Source organism: Plecotus auritus (assembly GCF_963455305.1).
Source record: "Plecotus auritus genome assembly, chromosome: 5".
Lineage (NCBI taxonomy): Eukaryota > Metazoa > Chordata > Mammalia > Chiroptera > Vespertilionidae > Plecotus > Plecotus auritus.
In genome coordinates, this window is record NC_137776.1 from 38,787,268 (window position 1) to 38,803,587 (window position 16,320).

General features: G+C 50.4%; 1 protein-coding gene across 7 annotated transcripts in view; it reads left to right on the forward strand.

Annotated features, from left to right (window-relative positions):
* The window catches only part of FARP2 (FERM, ARH/RhoGEF and pleckstrin domain protein 2), a 111,149-nt gene that overhangs the window by 82,848 nt on the left and 11,981 nt on the right, over positions 1–16,320 (forward strand). For 2 of the 7 annotated variants that reach the window (XM_080669809.1, XM_080669811.1), the window contains exons 14-22: positions 4,419–4,597; positions 6,506–6,535; positions 8,073–8,162; positions 8,542–8,675; positions 9,144–9,225; positions 10,939–11,176; positions 14,388–14,518; positions 15,005–15,073; positions 15,633–15,722. In XM_080669809.1, coding sequence (XP_080525935.1) covers positions 4,419–4,597; positions 6,506–6,535; positions 8,073–8,162; positions 8,542–8,675; positions 9,144–9,225; positions 10,939–11,176; positions 14,388–14,518; positions 15,005–15,073; positions 15,633–15,722 — 1,043 coding nt within the window. Of the gene's footprint in view, positions 1–4,418; positions 4,598–6,505; positions 6,536–8,072; positions 8,163–8,541; positions 8,676–9,143; positions 9,226–10,938; positions 11,177–14,387; positions 14,519–15,004; positions 15,074–15,632; positions 15,741–16,320 lie in introns of all 7 variants that reach the window. The other 5 variants (XM_080669812.1, XM_080669814.1, XM_080669810.1 and 2 more) reach the window with 4 other exon arrangements.

Here is a 16,320-nt window from a genome sequence, read left to right on the forward strand (position 1 = left end):
CACATGCCAGTGGCCTTCTAGAAAAGACCCTGTCTGCACAAACTCCCTAAGACCCTGAATGGGCAGTCACTCCCCACTGAGAGAAGAGGGTGGTGGGTCACCAAGCGAGCGTCAGTTCCCTCCCACGTCAGGCCGACCCTGCTCTCTGACCGAGGCCACCACTGCCCAGTGCCCCAGTTTGGGAATGAAGTGGTGATGGAAGCGAGTGGATCCTCAGAGAGACACCTCTGTGACAAATCCATATTTTAAGAAACTGCTCAAAAGCATTTCTCTATTGGCTCTGTAGGTTGCCTGTTAGGAGAGTACCACTCTATGGCCTTTATATTTGAAGTGTGTTATTTCAGATTACATTTCTTTTCTAATGAAAGTCACCTACAGACATTTTCATTTATTGAATAGTTTGCTTTGGGGACCTTGCTGTCATTGATCCAATAGTTTAGAGGATCTGTCATCACAACTTCTCAAAGTCTGAGACAAAAGGTGTCGTTTATTAGAACAAAGACAGAGCTCCCTGGGACACCCATATGTGTGCACGCACAGTGGAGACCCCACGCCCAGCAGGCACCAAGCCGGGCAAATGACCCACAGTGTCACTATGTTACCGGTTAATGCGCCTGTTTTTCTCAACAAGGAAAGAGTCTTGATTATTTAGAACAAACAAAAGAAAAAAACTAAAAAATGCTTCTTGGGAGCACTGCACGTGTTGATGTCACCCTCTGAACTTCAGGTCACCACGTGGGTCGTGGGCCAGGCACCCACTCCAACCTTCCTTGTGTAGGCTTCTCGGCCCCATGGAGAGGACATACCATGTGTCAGGTTCTCACCTGCTGTTTTGTAGATGAAGAAGAAGAGCAGGGAGGTGACCTTTGCGGGAACACGGTATAAGATGAACTGATAATTGGGCCATTTTTCTACTGCCCACTTACTTTTTTTAAGCCAAATTTTGTGTAAAGTGACTCATGACATTCTGGTCCAAAAATGGGAGCCAGAGATAGTATTCTGCTAACTCAGCAGCAAGCTCACATTCACCTGGATTCTTTGGACAAGTCAGCCTTCCCTACTCTCATGGGATTACTGAGCCATTGTTCAAGCTAAAGAAGGAATTTCTAGATCTTATGCCTCCTACTGTCACGTTAACCTTCAAACTTAACCTTGAGTCTTCCAAACTGGAGCTGATTCTTTCTCCACTATTAGGCAAAAATGTTCAAGATTATTTATTACAGAGATTTGATGAAGAGGATTTAAAGGTATGAAATAAAAGTAATGTTAACTTTCCTCTAAATGTGATATTTGTCTTTCATCACCTAGTTAGATGAATAAAATGAAGGTAAGCACAACGTATAATACTGTGCTTTTTAAAGTGACATTTCAAAAATTATAAGATAAATATTTTGAAATTTTTGGAAATAACGAATGCCACAAAGCAAAGAAAACGAACTGCCAGACGTACTCACTGCCGAGTTTGAAATAGTTTTAAATTTAAGCATTTTTTGTAACTTGCAGCCTTGAGAACGGAGCCTGTCTGTGAACACAGTAGACAGTCTGATCCACTCCAGCAGAAACTCAAAGTTCAGTGAGACAACTACCGCTTGTGTCTGTCACTTTCAAGTAACCAGATTTTGAAAATTGAAGAATTTCCAAAAATTCTTTGTCTACCATTCCTTGATACCCTAGTGGTCTGGAAGCACGCTCTGTGTCTAAGTGGATGCTATCGTAGGGACTTTTGTAACGCAGAACAACATCCACTCTTCCTGCCTGTTGTTCAGCAGAGGATCTTGGACACAGGTCTGTTTTTACAAAAATCTCAGGTTAATTCTTCACCATGTCAGTTAAGGCTAAACATATTCTGTGACACCTAAAATTCTGAAGGCATCTGCCTCTTATCCAGGCGCTCTAATGTGCATAGTGAACATGGGCAGGATATTCCGAGGCAAGGGAGTGCTCCTCTTACATCCCTCACATCATCCCAACATCACTTCTGGAGAGACGCCTGCCAAGCCACGGTCCACGCTTGTTTCTTGGTGTGGAGTGTGTGTTAGCAACACACACAGTAGAAAGATTGGCCACATAGGATAGGGCATGTGTACACTCAGACAACCTGGGTGTAGATGAGTCATTTGCTTGAAAGATATCTTCCCACAGATTTGTTGACTTTATCTTGTAGGATCTGTGTTTACGTAATTGGAAGGAGGTATGACTTATCACATTGTGCTGTAGCTGACAGATTTAATAAAAACAAGTATTTAATGGCAGTTTGTGATACTTTTTAATCTGTTCACTAAATTGTGAGTTGACAATTTTGGTGAAATAATAAGTATCTACAATGCTAACATCAAATGATGACTTTTAACCTTCCAAATGAGCAGTCCGTCCTGAAAGGGTTCCCTCTCTTTTACGAGTTCTTCACAGAGGGGCTGTTTACTGGGCTGCATTCTCTAATCTGACAGCTTTACTAGCCCACACTGGCCAACAGAGCAGAGAGCTGGTCACCCCATCTCCTCAGCTTTCTCCTGCTATTGAAAAATGAAGTCAAGTTTTGCAGCAACTTTTTGGTGAATTGCCAACTAGTAATTTGCTATGGGACTGCCCATCTCCAAGGGAGGTGCCGTGTGCGGTGCTGGTAGACAGGAGAGTAAACAATGACCTTGTACTTCCTTTCACAGCCAGTGAGCATAAAACATCTTGGCTCTCACACCTTGAACAACACAATTGTGAAGAATAAATAGATCAGTTATTAGTCACTTCTAGACTTCTTCTAAAAGTTCAATGTGTGAAGGTATCTCATAATGCAACTTTGGGCTTATTAGGGACAAAAGGATTTTGGAGTGCAAATCCTAAGTAGCTCATCTTTGGACACATGCCTCTTCGTGTGAAAAGTAACCGTGCTGGGGACTAGCCGGGAGCCATCCATTCCGGTTTGGGCCCTTCAGAACTTACAGAGTCTACCCGGCCTGGTGTGGGAGAAGGGGTATAGGAATTTTATGTTATTTTAAGGTGGCTTAGCATATTTTAAATGTGTAATAAAAGCAAATTCTAATAAACTGGTTCTTAATTACATATCTTATTTTGTCCAGGTTTTCTAATGTGAATGAGTGTTTCGTCGTGTTTTAACTCTGTCAGTTGTGAGAAATTCCAGAGGTAACTGCCGTCTTGGCTTTAGTAATTCATCTCTGGAAGCTCCTCGGTGGCATCCAAGCTCCAGATTTGTCAATGTGAAAATAGGGCCCTGGCCAGCCCTCAGCTGCCTGGGACGGCTAACTAACTCTAGTTCAGTTGCTTATGACTGTCCAGGGAACAGGAAACAGGTGTGTCGGGTGTTCACAAAACTCCTCTACACCTGCCTACACACTTCCATGCTTTGAGATAAATAAACCAAGCTTTGGTTTTATAAGCTGGTCACTGTAGGTGACTGCATCCGAAGTCTTCAGTGTTGGAGGATCTTGCTTTAAGCCATTGTATAGGGAGTGAGCAGCCACCACGGGCTCGAACTGAGTTATTTCTACCCCAGCATTTTGTAAGCGGACTTAATCATAGTTAGAAATAATGGTAGTTTGAGTGTTAAAACTCTATACTTTTGGAAACTTAAAGTAAATGTCTATCTTAAGGAGCTTTTAAACAGCAGTTACATTTTTTATTAAAACTCTGCTTTAATGGTATCTTTAAAATTCGGCATTTAATAGTAATTGTTTTTTCACAGGGGGAAAAAATCATTAGAAATAAACCTTTAAGAATTCTTAAAAAATAATGGATAAGAGAATGTCTTTATTACAAAATGTAGGATAGAATATACCTTATCATTAGACTTTTTAGAACTAGGCCAAAATTTTGGTTTCTGTCTAGTCAAAAGCAAACATTGTTTTAAAAAGGGGGGAAATTTATTAATTACTTTTGTGGTATAATTCTAGAAAACCAAAATAAAATATTTGTTAATGGAAAATTCAATTAAGTAGAAAACAATATAATGAGTTGTAATTTTATATGATCAGTTTTTTAAATGAATGATTAATGAGTTTGGCCGTAAAATAGACATTTTCTTCAGATATGCTAGCATCAGTTTGATATGTCTCTAATGTACACAGAAGCTGCTCCTCCCTGTCTGTCCTGCTTCACATGCTTGTGCTGCTGATTTTATCTTTAGAGCAAAGAGAAAGCCCTGGAGCTACACGGCTCCAGGGGTGCCGGCGCCTGTGGTTGGTGTCTGTGAAATCGGATTGGTCAGCCATCAATCTTTTCTCATGTTCACTTTATGTCATGTTGAGAACTACTTGTGGTAGCGTCTTTACTTACCCAGTTTCCAGTAAGTGCCGAGCAGCAGTGTAAGGCTAGTGTCGGCTAACGCCTGGTAAGAAATGTGGTGTCTGGCCGCATCCTGGCCCTTTCTCATTTCTCACTCCATCCCCCGCCCTGTTCAATTCCAGGCCTTACCAAGGACAGTCCTCAGCCTTCTCCCTCCGCCCGGAAGAGCCCACTGAGCCTGAGCCCTGTGTTTCAGGTGACGCTGGGCCCAGCTGAGCGGGGCTCGTCCCCACTCCTGAGCCCTGTCCTTAGCGACGCTGGCGGAACCAGGATGGACGATGAGGAGGAGCCAAAACACAAGGTGGGCACCGCCCCAAGCAGAGGGCTGGGTGCTGGTGGGCCTGGGTTTGCAAACTTCTCTCTGGGCTGGGAAGCCTGTGGGCGGAGCAGGACTGGCCTCTATGCCCACACAGCCCTCCCACCCCAGGCCTGCTGAGGGAACGATGGTGAGCTGGCTTCCCTAGAGAAATCTCGTCTTGAGGTCCTCCTGTCACTTTTGGGGACTCTCTTGGGACCTTTGTAACAGTACCTGGCACCTATGGGCTCCGAGTGTTGGGCTGGGTCCTGGGGATGTGGCAGAAAGGGGCAGGCCCTGGAGGAGCCCTCAGCCCAGTAACGGGGAGGAGGTCTAATGCACAGGAAGGGTTTGCTGGGGACCAGTCTTGTCTAGGATCAAGGGAGTCGGGCTGATGTATGAGTGGGTCCTGGAGTGTCATTGCAAGGGGAGGGAAGGGATAGGGTGGATTTAGGGTAGAAAGTGGAGGTGATCCCCAGGGATAGGAGTGGGGCAGGTGCGGAAAGATAGGGTAGAGAGCTCATGGTTCAAGGACAAGGCGATGGCCAGAGGCATTGGCACCCCTGGCCTCATGGCCACTTCCACTCTTGTGGCCCTGGCCTGCAGCGTGGGCCATGTCCTGGTCAAGGCAGTCATGGCAAGGTGGCTCTGCGTGTGAGCACATGAGGAAGGGCAAAGGGTCCAGGGAATTTGACATTTGGGGAAGAGAGTGGTTAAAATAATGGGCTGTGGATTGTGTGGGCCCTGGGGGCCATGGAGAGGGAGAAGCCAGAAACCATCTATCTGTTCCCCTGCACCGAGTGGAGGCCCCCAAGGTGCACACCTAAAGGAAGCCGTGTTGAACTGGTCCCCAAGTGGTGGGACCCTGCCTCACAGGTGCCTGTCATGTGCGCAGCTGTCATCGAGAACACCTTAGCACTCCGTGTATTTCCTCCTAAATTGGCCAAAAAAGCATGTGACATCCAGAGCCACCTGAGCTGGACCCATGAGATTCCTCAGCAGGGGGGGCTGCAACTCTTCCAGGGATGGGGAGGCCTCTGCAGACATCTGTCCTTGTGCCAGGTCCCCGGGCCCTCTTCAGTGACAGCAGCCCTGGAAGGGAAGGCTTGCTGTTGTATGAGGTGTGGGTGCCAGTTGGCTTCCAGCCTAGGACGCCCCCTCTGGTGGTTGGGGCTTCGCAGCCAGCCCCCAGCCCTCAGGCCTCCATCTTGGCCATGTTGTTTTGGCCGGTAACAAAAATGGCTTGGAGGAAAGCTGTTTTAAAAAGTAAATTTTAATTTGTCACTTTCTGTATTAATAAAATAGTTGATCTTGAGGTGGTGATCTGTAGGGTGATGACCTCTGACACCTGACACTTGAGGTTAATTGGGCTAACAGGTGTCTATGGCCATCGTTATCTAAGCAGGCCTCTGAGAGAAGGGACATGGAGGTCACAGTGCAGCCACCTCACACAGTGGGACCATTCTCTCCCCTCACACTGCCTCCTAATTCCTGGCCATGTGGCCACGGGATGCTGTGTGTCCCAGGCTACATGTAAAAGCAGCATCAAGCACAGGGGGTTCCCGGGGTGGCAGGACAGCACTTTCTTCACCTCTGCCCCCTGGGCCACCCCAGGGAGTGACTAGCTGTGTCCTGTGCTGGTTTTGTGAACCAGCGTCCCCAACAAGGCCCCGGCCCCCAGGTTCACTGATGACTCCCCAGTGGGACCTGGGCAGTCTTGGGTTCCTCAGCTTCACAACCACACAAATGCAGGGGTTGGGAATCTGGGCGTGGCCAGGGCGTTCACGTCTGGCTGTGCAGAGAGGCAGAGGCTGTGAGCCTCCCTCAGGACCACCTGTCCCTCAGGAGCATCCGTGTGGCTTGTTCTCACCAGCGTCTCCCACTTAACGCACTGTTTCTCCTCCTTTCTAATAGAAATTGGTGAGGACCAACAATATTCGAAAGGTACGAAAGCTGAAGGTTGCTGGTGCCTCTTACAGGGGATTGTGTGGGGCTGAGAGAAGTGGCCACAGCACCACGCTCGGGATCTCGCTGCTTTCTGCGGGGCAGGTGGCAGAGCGTGGCAGAAAGCACATCCCCTCCCGGGCATCCCCTCCCAACACCCAGCGTGCGGCAGAGGTGTGGGTGGCTGCTTTACCTTCTCTCCACTGAGGGTTTCCTGAGATGTTTCTTTGCCCTAGAAATGGGGGTCAGCAATGGAAATGGGGGCCAACCTGACCCCTGACCTTCCTCCTCAAACCTGTCACCTGCATGGTTCAGAGGCTTTTTCCTTTGGCTTAGGCCCAAAACTACAGTCACCCTTGCCTCCTTTGTCCTTCACACCTCCACCCACACCAGAACTGGACCCTCAGTGTATCCAGGGTCCCACCCCTCCTCTTGCCCTTCCCCTTCCCAGGGTGGGAATAGGCCTCCTGAAGAGCCCCAACCCCTCCCAGCCTGCACCACCCCAAAATCCCTCCCTGCTTTCCCTGCCAGTAACCAGCTTGCTGTACCTCTTCCCTCTCCCCCTTGACCTCTGACCTGTCTCCCACACCCAGCTGCCAGCCCCACCCTCTCCCTGGAGGCTGAGGCTGCCTCACCTCCTGCTCTGCTTTGGGTCCAGAGGACTTCTCTCCTGTGCTGGGAATTTCCCCACTAGCCAGGGCCAGGCTGCTTGTCTCTTTCCTGCTGAGATGCTGTCCACTCTGTTCCTGGGCCCGTCTCAGGTGCCTCTTTGGGGCTGGCATGTGCTTGCATGGCAGACATGGGGACAGTTGGCCTCTTAAAGATCTCAGCCTGGTGGAGGACAGCACAAGGGTGCAGGGTTAGAGCGGGACCAGGTGTCGTCCAGCCAGGAAGGATGGAGAAGGGGTCATTGAGCCCAAGCGTGAGGCCTATGCTTTGCCGCAAGCCAGGCATGGGGGGCCTAGGTTCCCAGGGGGGCAGTGCCACCCTTTCCGCTCCTGAGGGTCCCATCATTGCTGACAGGCCTGCCAACACCTGCACGTCGGGCAGAGGCCCTAATGGGGTTTAGAGCTCCAGCGCTGGGCCATCTCGGGCCCTGCACTCAATATGTGCTGGCCGCCTGGTGCTCTCACACAGGGCACCGTTAGGATGTATACCGTTGGCAATATTAATGACTTTTTTGTGAGTTAGGCTTAATCGTTATAATTACATATATACATATACACACTCTCATGTCTGTGTGTTAAGCAGCTACACTCCTGGCAGTGGTATCTGAACAATAATTTTATCGCAAAACCAATAATTAGCTTCAATATGTTGATGTTTGAACAGCAATTATTTTCTCAAAAAGAATAACATACCATGAGAAAAACATGTGAAGGAGAAACAACCGGGCTTATATTTTTACTCAGAAGGGAATGTCTTCAGGAATTGTGGACAAAAACTGTGTGGGAACATTAATCTGAGCAGAAGAAAGCGAGCGTTGCGCATGTGGCATGTCTGACGGCCACATGTTCACCGTCTGCGCCTCTTGCAGGGCACAGGTGCCGACGAGGCCTACTTCATAGCGAAGGAGATTCTCGCTACAGAGCGCACATACCTGAAGGATTTAGAAGTTATCACTGTGGTATGAAAACTAAGTCTTTTATTCCTTTGATTTTCTTAATATTTCTTAATTCTAAACCAGAGACAGAAGAGCCCTCCTAAGAAATACTTCTCAGCCATCATGAGATCTACATGTACATGTTCTGTGAAATACATCTAAAGAATGTCTAAGTCGGGTCAGAATATTGGGTCCATTTTTTTTATAAAACCGGGATTGTAGCCACTTGAAGCTTTTCATCCAGAATGGTTCTCTTGTAATATTGGGGAAATTTGGTGGCCAGTCAAGAGGACCGCCATGGCATGTGAGCTGTCCTCAGGGGCACTCTGGGTCAGCACAGCTGTCCCATGGCCACAGGCCCCAGGGTGATCCCTCAGGCACCCGCGCTCCGCTCTTCCCGCAGTGGTTCCGCAGCGCCGTGGTCAAGGAGGACGCCATGCCTGCAGACCTGATGACGCTGCTCTTCTCCAACATCGACCCCATCTACGAGTTCCACAGGGGCTTCCTGTGTGAGGTGGAGCAGAGGCTGGCACTCTGGTAACGCCCGCCCCCACCCCGCACACGCGGCCACCCCCTCCCGCACACGCGGCCGCCCCCACCCCGCACACGCGGCCGCCCCCACCCCGCACACACGGCCGCCCCTCATCACCACCACTGCTTTCGGGAACGTCGCAGCTTCAGACACTAATTCACCAGAGTCATTACTTCATTGAAGTCTGTTTTTAAAACGTGTGCGGAGGAGTAGACAGTAATCACTTTTATTCATCCTACTTCAGAAGAATGAACAAAGTTGGTTAAAAGTAGATGATTCTATTTTTTTCCTAATTACTGTCTTTTAGAGAATGGCCCACAAGTAAAGATCGCTTCTGTCAAGCACAGGCCTTCCACCTTGAAGGAGCTCACTGCTGTCCTGGCCGTGATGCGACAGCGGGCCCACGAGATCGATCCGCGTGGATCTCACAAGCTGTCCTGAGGTTTGATTGTATTTGTCCATCTCTGCTCCAGGGAAGGACCTTCTGGTGCCCAGGCCCCAGGCAGCCATCAGCGAATCGGGGACGTCCTGCTCCGGAACATGCACCAGTTAAAGGTAGTGACTCCGGGCGAGCACCTGCCGTGCAGCACAGTGTACCCTCAGGACTGCATACCCTGGGAGTAGCACTCACCTCAGAGCTGCTTCCCCTAAGGACAGTGTCCTCCCCCAACAACACCCCTTCACTGCAGCGCCCCCTCTTCCATCAAGTCAGGATGGAATTCCCTCGGAGCAACCGTCTCCTGGGAGCATCATCATTGCAGGTGCCCAGCCTTCCCTCCAGGCAGCCCTTCCCTCCGAGCAGCACTCCGTCAGGACAGCTCCATTCAGAGGTCCTTCCTCTGGGAACCAGACCCCTCAGAAACCCTCTCACCTCAGAGCAGCCTCAGGGGACGTGTGCTGGGAGCTGCCTCCCGGCTGCACTGGATTCACCCGGGACATGAGGCCCGGCCCAGGTGCTGTTATTGCTGAGCTTGCTGAGCTCCCGCCAGACAGGGCGCGCAGAGCCTGTCCAGGGGTTGTTAGGGTTTGTGTCCACTCTCCTTCTGGGCTCAGAGTTCAGGGGTTTTTCTTCAGAGGCATTAGAGGTTCGTGAAGGAAATGTGCCAAGGAAAGCCCGGACGGATTGGCTGTAGGTAACCTGGTCAGCAGCGCGGCGGAAGCGGGAATCCCTCTCGGGAGGGCCGGCTACCACAGGCGTTGGACCCAGCGGCTGTGCTTTCACTGCACAGGGTCCTGCTCTTGCTGAACAGTCTGGGATGGGCCACTCCCACCCACACATCTGTCCTGGAGCTCTCGCATCCAGCCTGAGACTGGGGTCCCTCCCACCGCCGTCTCCTACCCGCTCGCATCACTCCAAGTCCCCGAGACTTCTCTGTCGTGCACATTCACTGGGAGGCGGCACCTCCGTCCCAGGCCTGTACCACCTCCACCCAGTCCGCCCAGACTCCTGAGGTCCTTCCACCCGTTCCGCTCCTAGACACCTGAGAGGCCACAGGATCGCTTACGCTGTCTTCAGAGAGCCCTGCGTGAACAGCTCCATTCTGCCCAGAGCCCCCTTTTGTACCCCACACATTTTTGGTTTTCTGAGCCAGGCTCATGAATAAACGTTACCACCTATCCCAAAAGCCCTTACAAAAATGTTAAATCAAAATATATATAAATCTGTTTGATTGAGCTTATACCACACAAGTCACATGTAATGTTCATTAAAATAAACTGATTGAATATTAGAAACTTCTAGAAGGTAGGGACTAGTTGAGTTTAATATGACTGAAACACTGCCAGCCCGTACATGTATGCACTTGGTGCTGTGACAGTGTCAGGAGCGACCCTCCCTCTCTGGTAAGTGGGTTGAACACGCTTTGCCCGCTCTGGAGTGTGGCTGGCACAGCCTCTCCTAGGCGGGGAGCTCCCTGCTGTCACCTGAGGCGGGTACAGCCCTCTCAGCCTCAGCGCTTCATCGGTGGTCCTCCCCCCACTTGAGGTTTGAGGGCAGTCAGCAGCGAGGGGGTGGTTTCGCTGTGGACAAGCTGCTGCCCTCCTGCTGGCGTGAGGCCGGGTTGGGGTGGAGTCTCTGATGGGGCCGGAGGAACCCCAGGGAGACTGGAAACCCAGCTGACATGCCCTGGCCATTGTCCTCTGTTCTGCCCCAGTGGGGTTCCCAGCCAGTGTGTGATGTCCACACTGGAGAGCCATCCAGACAGGCCACTCCCAGCTGGGCGCCCTCTCCAGGGCCCTGACCTAACGAGCCCTGTTGTGCCTCCACAGCAGTTCACCGGCTACTTCCACAGGCACGACGAGGTGCTGACAGAACTGGAAAAGGCCACCAAACGCTCCAGGAAGCTGGAGACCGTGTACAAAGAGTTCGAGCTCCAGAAAGTCTGCTACTTGCCTCTCAACACGTTCTTGCTGAAGCCCATCCAGCGACTGGTGCACTACCGCCTGCTGCTGCGGCGGCTGTGCGGGCACTACGCGCCTGGGCACCGCGACTACGCCGACTGCTGTGGTGAGTGGGGCTGCCGTGCTGAGGGAGGAGCCGCATTGGCAAACCTGCAGGCTTCGACTCCCTTATTTGGGAAGCTCAGGGTGTGCGGTCCCCCCAGGAGGGCCAAGTCTGCAGGGGCAGAGCTGGCACTGCCCACCCTCCTCCCCAGCTGACGGAGGCCAGCAGGCCCTGGGTCTGCACAGGCCAGTGCTGCCCTCCAGGCCCACTGCCTTTCCCTGCTCCAGATCGGAACCACGAGTGAAGGGCTCCGATTGTCCGGGAGGAGCCCCCACGAGTGCAATGGGGGTGGAATGACCCCCAGAGGGACCAGCTACCTGGAGGTATTTCTGTTCTGCAAGCCTTGATGCTAAAACTCAAACATTTGGCCCTGACTGGTTTGGCTCAGTGGATAGAGCGTCGGCCTGCGAACTCAGGGGTCCCGGGTTTGATTCTGGTCAAGGGCATGTACCTTGGTTGCGGGCACATACCCAGTGGGGAGTGTGCAGGAGGCAGCTGATCGATGTTTCTCTCTCATCGATGTTTCTAGCTCTCTATCCCTCTCTCCCTTCCTCTCTGTAAAAAATCAATAAAATATATTTTTAAAAAAATAAAACTCAAACATTTGGTCCAGGGTGGCCTATTAGAAGTTTCTGTCATAGACAGACTTTATCATTTTTGTGTGTTAAAGGAACAAAAGGATAAACCCTGACCTTTTTAACCTACAATATCACCTCTAGTTGCAGGATAAATTTAGTGCAGGAAGTTACTCTCTATAGGAAGGTTTTTACAAATAAATTCACCATCATCATTACAAGTAAGATAAAATACTAGCACTACTTCTAGCTGGTCTCCCGTAGTCATAAATGGGTATAAATAAGATGCTTTCTGATGAATGAGAAACAAAATGGATCTACTCTCTTCTTCATTCTAAAAGCCAGTGTTTCGTGTTTGCTACAAAGGAAAAGACAAAATTGTCAAAAATATTTTCAGGGAAATAAAACGTGCAGCACATTTAAAATGCTGCCATGCTGGCCTCTGCCAGCCTTTTCCTGCAGCGGGGGTGGGAGGAGAGGGGGGCCCCTCTCCAGTCATCGGGGAGGCCATGCCCATGGAGAGGGCTGGGCGCCCTCACTACTCAGGTTCCTCATCGGTAAAACCATCTCGTGGGCTGATACAAAAGCTAAATGAGGCTGCACTTCTGGAAGTGCTTTGTAAATTGTTGACCCAACATGGTGCCAACACCTGGCACCTGGATGGGTTTGTTTCAGCCGTCTCTGGAGGGCTCAGCTGATGGAGTCCCTTCCCACCACGACCCACCCACAGGGCCAAGGAAGAAGGCCCCCTGGGGTGTAGATGTTACCTTTTGGTCTTCCCGAGAGTTGAGCTTGAGCCTGTTGGACAAAAGGAGGTACCTCTAGGTTGGGGCTCAGAGAAGATGGCCTTGCATCTTAATTTTATCCTTCATTCAATAAGGGTTTCCCAAGGGCTGTGCCTGGACTGACCAGGTGCTAAGTGTGTATTGATGGTTTGTCAACATCGCGCTGGTTCCGTGGAGACCCAGGCACGGAATGGTACTGTGTCCGAAGCACATCCCCAGCATCTGGCAGCTTCTAGTTCCAGCCCAAGGGCAATGTGGCGCCCACATGGCAGTCAAACCTTCCAGCCCTACACTCCATGCACACACAGTGTCCAAGGGCAAGGTGGCACTGGGTGCCGTCCAGGGCAGACACGTGGGGCCAGGCAGCCTGCAGTGAACAAGCAGAGGGAAGAGTCTCTGCCAACAGTGTGTCACTCAGACCTGAGCTGGGCCCCGGGGGCCTGCGAGGTAAGAGAGGGGCCAGAGCTCAGGAGTCTGCACAGAGCAACTTCAGGTGTCCGCCCTGTGTTAGCATCACCAGGGCTCTGAAAATGGCTCATTTATGAATGAGTAATTCATCTCCCCAGGTGCTTCCTTATCTGACTTCATCCTCCTAAAGCTTTGGGGCAGGTATTGGGGAGCCAGCACTCACAGACCTCCACTTACAAGACTCATGGAGCTGGAGCTGAGAAGGCGCAGAGTTGTTTGGGGTGGATGTCACCTGTGCTTCTTGGGACCTCGAGGGGCAGTGGGCAGGCAGTCAGCGGGGTCCTCATGAGAAGATAGCAGGCCCCCATCAGTGGTTGAAACAAGGAGTCAAGGAAGATGTGGTCCCTGCATGTGGGGGGTGGGGCCAGTCTGGCCAAGCAGCTGCTCCCAGTGTGTCCTGGTCAGGTCTCTTAAGACCACTCTCAGTATCTGAGTTTGCGTTTCGTCTGAATATGTTTTCCTTCCTGATTCTAAATTTTCATAACTTGGCTTAAACTATAAGATTAGCATCTGCACCTCCCTTCAAGGAGAAAATTACAAATACTTTGAAGGTACAAATTATTTAGACTTTAAACTACAGTAAATGATTTTCCCTAAAGAACAAATACTGCTTTGCCTATAACATTAGTTATTTACAAGGAAAGACTGTTCTTTCTCTTGACCACATCTGAGTGTTGGCTAGTCAGTAGTTTGGGCTGAACAAATTCAAGTTTTGATTCATCTGCAGGGACGTGCACTTATGCCTTGGCTATGGGTGGAGTTTGAGTAGAATGTTCCTTGAATTAAAACTGCTTTTTAAAATGCCAGTTCTGGCCCAGCTGGCATGGCTCAGTGGTTGAGCGTTGACCTATGACCAGGAGGTTGCAGTTCGATTCTGGTCAGGGCACATGTCTGGGTTGCAAGCTCGATCCCTAGTAGGGGGCGTGTAGAAAGAAGCTGACCAATGATTCTCTCTCAGCATTGATGTTTCTATCTCTCTCTCTCTTTCCTTCCTCTCTGAAATCAATAAAAATATTTTTAATAAAAAATAAATAAAATGCTAGTTCTACCCTGGCCACTGTATCTCAGCTGGTTGGAGCATCTTCCCATACACCAAAAGGTCACTGGTTTGATTACCAGTCAGGGTACATACCCAGGTTTCAAGTTCAATCCCCAGTCAGGGTAAGTATGGGAGCAATTGATGGATGTTTCACTCTCACATCCGTGTTTCTCTCCTTCTCCCTTCCTCTCTCATCTGAAATTGATAGAAGCATGTCCTTGGGTGAGGATTTAAAAAAATAAAATTCCAGTTCCTGTCACAAAGTGGTGTTAGCGGGGGAACAGGGTGTCTGTGCCACCCCTGGCCCACCTGCCTGGGTGCCTGTATTGAGGGGTCTCTTCACACAGATGCCCTCAATGTCATCACGGAAGTGACCTCCATACTACAACACAGCCTCGTCCGACTGGAGAACCTCCAGAAGCTGACAGAGCTGCAGCGGGACTTGGTTGGCATAGAGAACCTCATCGCTCCAGGCAGGGTCAGTGACTCAAAAAGGTTTTTGAGTTGGTTACTTCATTGTTTTGGTTGAGATATAATTCACATACCACAGAATTCACCCTTTCAACGTGTGCAACTCAGTTTTCCTCAATGTGGAACTCATGGCTTCATCTCTGTGGCTGAACTTTCCAGTTCTTAATAAGAGCAATACTCTTTGCTTTATATGACAGCCTAGTGTAGCCAGCCTGCTGTAAGGTGGTTTGGAGACTGAGTTAATTGGCACCCAGACAGGCCCCGGGTGACCATGAGGAGCAGAGAGGAAGGAGGAAGGCAGAAAGGTGCGGAAGGTCCTTGAACATCTGGGCAGGAGGGCACCGGTGAAGGGCTAGATGGGGCTGTGAGGGACTCATCCAAGGGCTCAGAGAAGCACACATGGTGACATCAGCCAGGCCCCGGCCCCGCCAGCGTGCTGTCTGCTGAGGCAGCTGTGGGCCCACACAATGCAGACCTCATTGCTGTCTTTCAGGAGTTCATCCGTGAGGGCTGCCTTCACAAGCTCACCAGGAAGGGCCTGCAGCAGAGAATGTTCTTTCTGGTAGGTGGATGGGCAGCAGTTGTGTTAGGGGACTATGCCAGTGCGTTGGGCCAGATGGGCAGCCTCAAAGTCGGGAGCCAAGTGAGGGTCACAGAATATACTCCAGGCCAGCTGCCGTCCTGATTCTGTGGATGAGCAAAGCCAGCGCATAGAAAATTCACATGCCTGTGGCTGCAGGGGTGTCTGTCCTGCTGAGCTGCCAGCTCGCAGGGTCTTGCTCTCCGGCTTTGACTCTGGGAGCTGAGGCCCTCCCAGCCAGTCCCTGCTGCCACCAGCTTTCCTGTCATCCGCTTCTTCCTCACATCCAGTTAGATCCAGACCTCAGCATCCTGTATGAGGGGTGACTGGGCCAAGGACGTCTGCTGGTTTGTGTGGTTACTAGTTACTTCTAGTCAAAAACAATTGTATGAATGAAATAAAAATCGCTTTTGCACCAGAAATCTCCAGCAAGCTGAATAGACTTAATAACACCACAGAGCTCTTAGAGTTGAAGTTTATATGACAGTTAAAACCCTGTTACTTGTTTTTTAAATGATTTATCTAAAGCTGCCTGGCTCAGTTCTCAGATATGTTGCTGTACACAAGCAGAGGTGTCTCGGGAAGCAGCCACTTCCGGATCCGGGGCCTCCTTCCGCTTCATGGCATGCTGGTGAGTGCTGAGGAACCGGTTGTGGTATTTGGGATTCAACTGGCTACCTTAAAGCACCTGTTGGTCTGTTTCTATCTGTTGTGGTTATTGTTTTTGGTGCTCAAACAGCTGCCCCTGCAGCCCCTCCAGACTCAACCCTGGGACCACCACCAGCACCTGCAGGACAAGCCCCCAACTCACCTTGTCCACCTGCCACCCCCAGAGTGGGAGGTGCAATGAAAGACCCCAGGCAGACGCTGGGGCCACTTTGCTGCTAGAGGGGTGGGAGCTGACATAGGTTTTGAAAGACAAAACCAAACCACCACATCTTAAGACTGTAGCGTTTCTACTTTTTCGATTTGTATCTCTTTTATATTGACAATTTTGGTCCTGCATGGCATCATTAGTTACCTCTCTCTCTCTCTCTCTCTCTCTCTCTCTCTCTCTCTCTCTCTCACACACACACACACTGCTTTAATACAGTCATATATGCCCTGGCCAGGTGGCTCAGTTGGTTGGAGCGTTGTCCCATACACCAGAAGGTTGTGGGTTCAATTCTCAGTCAGGACACATACCTAGGTTGCGCGTTCAATCCCCGATCAGGGTGTGTATAGGAGGC